General features: G+C 38.7%; 1 protein-coding gene across 6 annotated transcripts in view; it reads left to right on the top strand.

The window, feature by feature from the left end:
• nfia (nuclear factor I/A) overlaps positions 1 to 10,000 on the top strand; it is a 215,403-nt gene that overhangs the window by 160,230 nt on the left and 45,173 nt on the right. For all 6 annotated transcript variants that reach the window (XM_067596058.1, XM_067596055.1, XM_067596054.1 and 3 more), the window contains 2 exons: positions 3,899 to 3,964; positions 8,561 to 8,635. In XM_067596058.1, the coding sequence (XP_067452159.1) occupies positions 3,899 to 3,964; positions 8,561 to 8,635 (141 nt within the window). The remainder of the gene's footprint in view (positions 1 to 3,898; positions 3,965 to 8,560; positions 8,636 to 10,000) is intronic.

Genomic DNA, 10,000 nt, shown 5'->3' with positions numbered 1-10,000 from the left:
CATATTTAGAGATTCTGGGTTATTAAAGGAGGAGATGTTGTATTTTTATCTGCATGATAACGAGTCTGGAGGAGATCTATAAAGAGGAAGAAAGAGAAACTAGTAGAAGGATAAATGAAGAAGAAACTAATGGAAAATGAAGGTAAAGGTAGAGAGAGAGAGTGAATTGATGGAGCAGAGACCATTCCTCTCTCTCTCTCTCTGTTTTCTGCCTTTCTGGGAATCATCCAGCAGCTCGCCCCTCCTCTCCCTCCTCTTCCTCCCTCCTCTTCCTCCCTCCTCTCCCTCCTCTTCCTAGAAAAGCGTCAGTTCATGTCAGAGAGAGAGAGAGAGAGAGAGGGCCGGGCGAGCGACCTCCAGGGCCACAGAGTTTGACTTTCCCACAGAGAGAGAGAGAGACCTCTGCCCTCTCTCTCTCTCTCTCTCTCTCTCTTCTTCTTCTTCTCTCATCGTTTCCTTCTAAGTACTCTAATGTGTGTGTGTGTGTGTGTGTGTGTGTGTGTGTGTGTGTGTGTGCTTTACCAGTCACATGAGAGATGACAGCAGAAGAAGAACAAGAGTTGAAAGATTGCAGAAACAGAAGAGTTTAAACAAGTTAATGACACATTTCAGAATACACTTCCTTCTTTCTTTCTTTCTTTCTTTCTTTCTTTCTTTCTTTCTTTCTTTCTTCTACTGATGTTCATTTATTTGTTTTGAAGTGTTCTGAATGAGACACAATCAGAGAGGAAGAGTAAAGCATGTTTCAGGATGTGTTTGTTTGTGAATAGTGCTTTTATTTTGACACCTGTGATGGCAACAGAGAGGAAGAGGAGAAGAAGTTGAGGTTTGTTGTCAGTTTGTTTCTCCTGCGGCGGACAGAGGGCTTTTATTTTGCCCCCCCCTCCTCCTCCTCCTCCTCCTCCTCCTCCTCCTCCTCCTCCTCCGTGGTGGGGGGTGGATGCAGACGGTCCGGTCTGCTCCCACGCCTCATTAGCATATTTAATTAACCTGGATGGGGGGGGTTGACGGCTGAATGAGGGGGTATGGAGGGAAGGGGGGGGGGCAGTGTGTGAAAGTGCCCTCCAACACACACCCATCAGCAGCACCCTTCACCCCCCCCCCGCCACCCACAACCCCAACTGCCCCCTCCCTCCCCCCGGTTGCCGTGGTTTCAGCCTGATGCTCTTTGTTTTAAGCTGCTGAAGCAAACAGACACAGTGAACAGCATCAGCATGCAAAACAAGGCTGAGAAACGCTGCGCGGGGGGGGGGGGGCTGCAAAAAGTTCAAGTTTTGGAAATTTAATTGAACAACTGAACAACATGTTCTCAGAGTTTAATATCTACTGATCACCTCGTTATTAATGATCTTCATTTATTGTGTGAACATGAAGTCAAACTGTTTATTTATTGATAAAAATGTTACAAATTGAAGATTTAAGGAAGCAAATATACAAAAACACCTTAAAAGGCTTAAAAGTCTTGACAGGAAATGATCCAGATTCTCTTAATTACTTAATTAATTCAGCTTCAGTTCATTTGCTTCATTGTGCTCGTTAATAATATTAATAATATTAACTCTCCGTTCTCATATTAACCTTATTTATATACAGTGATGGAAGAATGAAAGTAGCAAAAGCAAAGTGTAAAATGACTCCATCACAGGTTAAATTAGTAGTATTAGTAGTACTATTAAAAGTAAAAGTACTCATTCTGCAGATATATTCATCAGTTCTGCCACAATGTTTGATTCATTTTTCAGACTTTTCTCTCATCTTTTGTATCTTATAAGCTTATCAAATATTATTTCATGTAAAATTTTAATCTGAAAAGTAACTAAAGCTGTCAAATAAATGTATAAAGTATAAAGTAGCATCACATGGAAATACTCAAGTAAAGTACAAGTACCTCAAACTTGTACTTTAATACAGTACTTAGTTACATTCATCCATTGTTCCACCAGAGGAGATCAAAGTTCTGAGAAACACTTTCAATTCAAGACTAAAATATTAAAAAGAGACTCAGAACAAATGTTTAGTAGCAAATACGTCAAATATAAATAATAAAAGCATCCGAACATTATAAACAGCTTTTATGACTTTTGTGCTGTAAATAATGTGATCAGACCTTTGCCACTCTTTCTTAAATGTAATTGAAATTGAATTTATTATAAATGTGTTCCTCTTTTAGCCTGACTGACCTTGTGTCTGTGCAAACTGACACCTCGTCACTTCTTGCAGCGTTGAAACCTTTTCTCCTCGCTTGTTATTCTGACACAATAACTAGTTTTCAAACTAAAGACTTGAGACCAATGTTTCCCAGGATTCAGCCTGTTATGTTTGGTATCTTTGGAAACTTTCACATCTTCTCTATAATATAAAATAAACAACATAAACACGCAGCTTCTCTTCTGTTTCCTCTCTGTCTTCACTCGCCGTTTCATAGATACATTTTAATCATAATTAAAAAGTTTAATCTCATTGGTCGTCCTAATAAAACCCAACCTGACTCGACTCCCATTCGTCTCAGTCCAGCCCTGAGTCATGGCCCCGGCGGCCAGCTCCAAGGGGGATGATGGGTAATATTTCTTCCACTCCCCGACTATTTTATCTGCAGAGCGGCCGATCGATGCTCCTAAAGCCGCTAAATCATTTGCAGGAGTGAAGCTGCATCAGAGCAGAGTGCATGCTGGGAAAAAACAGAGGCAGGCAGAAAGAGAGAGAAAGAGAGAGAGAGAGAGAGAGAGAGAGAGGCTGCGTTCAGAAAGCTGCAGCGAGTTTTCTCCGTTAGAGGACGTCACATGTTTCCCATAATCCTCTGAGCTGACAGAGCGGTTCAACAAACTCTCTTAACGAGACTCGCTGTCTGATGAACGTCACCTGTTTCACCAGCAGCTAAAACGTCCACATGAGGCCACCTGGACGAGTTTCATTCACAAAAAATGTTCCCAAAGAAGAAGAAGAATGAGAGGTTGCTGCTGTCAGAAAGCAGCAGACACGTTGATCAGTGTCAGTCGACGTATTAGAAACATGAATCCATCAGAGCAGCTGCACTGTGACACAAATAAAGAGGAAACGCTTTGACATGAAGTTAGACGCTAAAAAACATCTTTATAAAGTGAAACTCTCTGTGACGAACATGAATTCAGGACTCTCGCTGACTCTGTGAAACTGATACTTTTCTTTCCTGCTACTGAGCGTGTGCAGATGTGTGAATGAACAGTCATCTGTCTGCTGCAGCAGGTAGCGTCTGCCAGTCAGTCTGCTGCTCTGTGTGTGTGTGTGTGTGTGTGTGTGTGTGTGTGTGTGTGTGTGTGTGTGTTAGTGTGTGTTAGTGTGTGTGTGTGTGTGTGTGACACCAGGTGAAACCCAAGTCTTGTGGTATTGAGATCAATACAGGCGTCCCTTCTACACACAGACACACACAGTGTAGTAGTAGTAGTAGTGTGTTATTGAGCTTCTCACTGCAGTTCTTCTTCACTGGAAAATCCCAGAAATATCAATGAAATATACATTTATTTTTATTTTTAAAATGTTTGAACCTTGTTCTGTGGCTCATCCGGTATGTTTACAGCAACTCTTTTTGTAGAGTTTACAGTAAGAAAAGTGAAAACGAGCTTTAAGAAAACAGCACTAGAAAAGAAAATGAGTGAAAAGTAATTGTGAAAGTGTCAATATGCAACCATGAGTTTGTCCAAACCCACTTTTATAAAAATATAATATAGAAACTTGACATTTTATTTTCTGTGGTGTTAAAAACTCACAGCTGTCAGTGAACTAACCGTCCAGTCAGGCGAGATTTACTGTGTTATTAAGTATATTTACTGTGTTATTAAGTATATTTACTGTGTTATTAAGTATATTTGTTGTTGTTTTTGTCGGACTTTATCTCATGTGTGTTTATCTGTTTTCCCACCAGAAGGCGGCCAATCAGAAAGCCCCAACCAGGCCAGCGAATCAGACATCAAGGAGCAGCCGGAGAACGGTAAGACCTCGTTAAGACATGATCACCCACTGCTGTCAATCAATATCTATACATGTTGTACTGCATAGAAACACACACACACACACACAGAGGGTGACCTGTGTTTGACCCTCAGACAGAGAGAGTCACACACACACACACACACACACACACACACACACACACATTCCACATTGGAGGTTGTTTGTCTGGATCAGGAAAGTGTGTGTGACAGATTTTTAAGTGTGTGTGTGTTGATGGACGTCAGAGTGCAGAGCGGTGTGAGAGAGGATATCCTCTGGTTTTATCTGTGTGTGTGTGTGTGTGTGTGTGCGTGTGTGTGTGTGTGTGTGTGTGTGTGTGTGTGTGTTAGACCTTGACCCTGGGTTCAGCTACGTGCCGGTTGACAGACAGACACACACACACACACACACACACACACACACACACACAGAAATACTCCCAGCTGGTTGTGATTATCCTTGTTGGGAAACAGAAGCTTCCACTTCTGTTCTTACTTCCTTATGAATACTACTGCTAGTACTACTGTAACTACTACTGTTACTACTGCTAGTACTACTGTAACTACTACTGTTCCTACTGCTAGTGCTACTGTAACTACTACTGTTCCTACTGCTAGTACTACTGTAACTACTACTGTTACTACTGCTAGTACTACTGTAACTACTACTGTTCCTACTGCTAGTACTACTGTAACTACTACTGTTACTACTGCTAGTGCTACTGTAACTACTACTGTTACTACTGCTAGCGCTACTGTAACTACTACTGTTCCTACTGCTAGTACTACTGTAACTACTACTGTTCCTACTGCTAGTACTACTGTAACTACTACTGTTCCTACTGCTAGTACTACTGTAACTACTACTGTTACTACTGCTAGCGCTACTGTAACTACTACTGTTCCTACTGCTAGTACTACTGTAACTACTACTGTTACTACTGCTAGTACTACTGTAACTACTACTGTTCCTACTGCTAGTACTACTGTAACTACTACTGTTACTACTGCTAGCGCTACTGTAACTACTACTGTTCCTACTGCTAGTACTACTGTAACTACTACTTTTCCTACTGCTAGTACTACTGTAACTACTACTGTTACTACTGCTAGCACTACTGTAACTACTACTATTACTACTGCTAGTACTACTGTAACTACTACTGTTACTACTGCTAGCGCTACTGTAACTACTACTGTTCCTACTGCTAGTACTACTGTAACTACTACTGTTACTACTGCTAGTACTACTGTAACTACTACTGTTCCTACTGCTAGTACTACTGTAACTACTACTGTTACTACTGCTAGCGCTACTGTAACTACTACTGTTCCTACTGCTAGTACTACTGTAACTACTACTGTTACTACTGCTAGCACTACTGTAACTACTACTATTACTACTGCTAGTACTACTGTTGCTACTGGTACTGACACCACCACTGTTACTACTGGTATTGCTGCTACTCACAACAGCTACTAACATTACTACTACTACTACTAATACTAATACTGACAGTAGTGGAAGAAGTATTTAGATACTTTACTGCAGTAAAAGTACTATTACAGCAATGTAAAAGTACTCCATTACAAGTAAAAGTCCTGCATGAAAAATCCTACTACAGTAAAAGTACAAAAGTATTATGAGCTTGATGTAGTTAAAGTATTGCAGTAAAAGTACAAAAGTATTATGAGCTTGATGTAGTTAAAGTATTGCAGTAAAAGTACATAAGTATTATGAGCTTGATGTAGTAAAGTATTGCAGTAAAAGTACATAAGTATTATGAGCTTGATGTAGTTAAAGTATTGCAGTAAAAGTAGTGGTTTGGTCCCTCTGACTGATATATTATTATATATGACATCATTAGTCAAGTCAAGTCAGTTTTATTTATATAGCACCAAATCATAACAGAAGTTATGTCAGGGCACTTTTCACATAGAGCAGGTCTAGACGTTCTCTTTAATTTACAGAGACCCAACATTCCTCCATCAGCAGCAACAAAAAAACTCTCCTTTAACAGGAAGAAACCTCAAGCAGAACCGGACTCTACCTCTACTGGTTGGGTTGAGAGAGAAACAGAGAAGTGGGGGGATGAGAGCACAGCACAGTGCAAGTTCCACATACAGATATATAGTAATAATAATAATTGTAACAGTGGTTGTTGAGCAGGATGATGGGGAATGGATTTAGAGGGAAAAATCACTGTTTGGTGGAGCTGTTAACAACTCATAGACATGTGAAATGTGACCCCGACTACACACTGCTTTTTGGGTTGGAAACCACTGGTTTCATCTTTAACAATGTGTTGTATTTTAAAAGCTTGTTATATTATCCATTGTGTCAAATCTTCATCTGAAAAGTAACTAAAGCTGTCAAATAAATGTAGTGGAGTAGAAAGTACAATATTTCCCTCTGAAATGTAGAAAGTAGCATCACATGGAAATACTCAAGTAAAGTACAAGTACCTCCAAATTGTACTAAAATACAGTACTTGAGAAAATGTACTTTGTTCCTTTCCACCACTGAATATTGATACTACTTCTACTGATATTACTACTACTAAAGATACTGTTGCAATTATTGCTGATACTAAAACTTTGGTTCAACTGTTACTAATACAACTACTACTACTACTACTACTACTACTACTGTCACCTCTGATAGTACTACTCTCAATGCAACTGCTAATAAAACTACTACTGATACTACTGATGATACAGTTACTACTGTCATCACTATGGATACCACAGGTACTGCTACTACTTATGCTACTAACATACTATCATTAGCACTACAACTATTGCTGCTACTAAAAGTACTACTGTTACTACTGGTGCTGTTGTTGATACTTTTACTACTACCACTACTTGCATCACTATGGATACCACAGATACTACCAAAAGTCTCCCACTACTACTACAAGTATGGCTGCTACTACATTTATTACTATTATTAATGCAACTGCAAAACTACTCTTGTTACTACTGGTACTATTACTACTACTACTACTACTACTAGTGTTACTGCTGCCATTACTATGGATACTACTACTATTACTATTGCTACTGAAAGACAACCACTACTAAAACTACCACTATTACTGTTTTATTTTTATTCTTACTGCCACTGCTACTAAAACTACTAGTGTTACTTCTGGTACTATTGCTAATACTGTTAATACTGCTACTACTACTGCCACTGCCATAAATACTACAGCTCTTACTACTACTCATACTACTATTACTTTTTTGCTGCCACTACTGCTACTACTACTACTCCTCTTGCTATACTATGGACCCTACAGATACTACTACCACTAATGCCACTGAAACCACCTCTACTACTACAACTACTGCTGCTTCTACTGTTATTACTACTGTTACTGCTTCTGCTACTAAAACTACTACTGTTAATACTGATACTACTGCTGCCGATACTGATACTACTACTCTGGTACTACTGCTGATACTTTTACTACTGCTACCACTACTGATTACCTCTTACCTCTGTCAAAGGGAGTTCCACAAGGCTCAATATTGGGTCCTATCTTGTTCACAGTTTATATTAATAATATTACACCCTTTATAATAAATTGTTATGTGCATCTATATGCAGATGATACACTCGTGTATTGCTTTGATGATACTGCGCACTCAACGACGGAAATCCTACAACAAGCCTTTGACAATTATCAAGATGCACTTTTTAATTTGATACTAGCTCTGAATTCAAACAAGACTAAATATATAATTATTATTCTCTAGAGCCAGAGATATTATGGACAGTAGTTTGCATATTACCACCCTGAATGGACTCTCGGAGTATAAATATCTTGATATCTGGTTGAATCAAAAAGTTACTTTTAAATGTCACATTGACACTCTTGTTGGCAAGCTGCGACAAAAAATTGGATATTTGCATGGAAACAAAGCTAATCTTTGTCTTTGTCTGTTTGGATTCTAGTGATATTAGAGATATTATATCTATGCATCTTATCTGCCTCAACTCTTAAACCTCAGTTTATCACTCTGCCCTAAGATTTATTACCGGTGACAGTTATTCTACACATCATTGCCTCTTGTATGAAAAGGTTGGGTGGACATCTCTAACAGTAAGACGTGACAGGCATTGGTTCCTGTTTATTTATAAACCTTAATGGTTACTTGCCATCATATATCTCTTCACCTTATTGAACTGGTCCTATAGTCAATAAGCAGCTCGTTGAAGTGATGCGTTCAAACACTGAATTTGAGAAAACAGCTTATAGTTTCTGTGCTGCACACATCTGAACACTTGGCAACATACACTGAAACTTGTACCTATAGGGAGTATAGGGAGTAGTTCCGCTCTTGAATGTCACTGTTTTTAATCTGTTATTATTTGTTTGTTTGCTTTCTTGTTGGTTGTTTTTTTGTTGTCTAACTAGTCTAGTACTACTGCTGATACTTTTACTCCTACTACTACTACTGCTGCTACCACTCTTATTATTATTAAAACTTCTACAATTACCCATTGAAGTCTAGTGTTTCACTGTGTTTTCTTAATTTTACAATCAATAATCAATACGATCATTATGTCTCTCTCTCTGCCTCAGGTCACCTGGGTTTTCAGGACAGTTTCGTGACGCCCGGAGTTTTCACGGTGGCCGAACTCGTACGAGTCTCACAGAGTAAGTTCATCTCTTTCTCTCTCTCTCTCAGCAGTGATTGAAGTGGAGATCTGTCATTGATAGTAGATCTAATGTAATTCCTCCAGACCAAACCAGAAGCTGCTTCACTTAATGATCACACACACACACACACACACACACACACACACACAGACCCATGAACAATACTTCCTTGAAAAAGAGTTCAGCTCATTCAGAGTCATTTATATAATATCTGTATTTCTTTGGTTGGATTTGTTTAAAGTAAATATATCTTAACCACAACTGTCAATGTGAAAGTGCTTAAAACACAACGTCCATTTTCAGTATGAAAGCGCTACAAATCTAAAAATTCTACAAGTTGTAAAACACATAAAAGAGTGAAAACACACAAACACAAACATTAAAGATCAACAGAGGGCGCTAGAGCACCGCTCCGCCACTCCCCACATGAAGAAGAATCACATAAACCTTCATTGACTTTAAAATTACTTTAAAATGTATATATATTTTAAATTGAGCAAGGTAAACATTATATAGTTAGTGAGTAAAATGTATAATCTGCAATGAAAATGTAGATTAAAAATATTCTATGTTGTTTAAAGTTACTAATGGTTGCAAGAATCTTTGCCCATTGACTGTAGTTATAAGTTCTACATACACAGTTTGCTCCTCTTCAGTACCAGAGATAAAAGCTTGTTGGGGCCCAAACAGCGTTTTTCTGAATGCAGCTGATTTACACACCAACAGGTGGCAGCAGAGAGCGAGCGGCTCCTCATATATCCAAGTACATCTGTGATAAAACGCACCAGAATGAGTTGTTGAGTAGAGTTTGAGGCCTTGACAACAGATGGGAGAGTTAAATTTAGCAAAATGGAGAAAGAAAATTCATTTAAGTTGCTAAAAATGACGCCTTTAGAGAGAAGAACATGGTAATATAACAGCAATCCAAAGACAGAGGAAGACAATACACTGGGCCGTTTTCATGGAGCTGGTTTAGTATGAAGGTTGGTGAACTGCATGTAGTGACAAGGTGCTTTATTTTACTATATAGACCCAACATGGATTCAGACAGGTTTGACTGATTTAAAACACTTTTAAACTAAGATTGGAATGCAGTGTGACTCACCATGTTTGACTTGATGAAGGCTGATGAAGGAGAGGAATCCATGAGCTTAATGAGGAGGCAGGAAACAGGAACCATCATGGTCACGTCTTGATGACCACAAACACAAATACAAATGAAGGCCTTTACATTTATTTGAATACACTAATATGATACTTTAGTACATGTTTGCTTGACTTTTGGTGTATGTATATTTTGGATATATATAAATATATATATTATAGGACATGAACATGTAATATCATTTTAACGTTGTCAAG

The sequence above is a fragment of the Thunnus thynnus genome, chromosome 8 (assembly GCF_963924715.1).
Source record: "Thunnus thynnus chromosome 8, fThuThy2.1, whole genome shotgun sequence".
In the NCBI taxonomy this organism is placed as follows: Eukaryota; Metazoa; Chordata; class Actinopteri; order Scombriformes; family Scombridae; genus Thunnus; species Thunnus thynnus.
The sequence above is the reverse complement of the archived record's forward strand: the minus strand, read 5'-3'. Positions and strand labels throughout refer to the sequence as shown.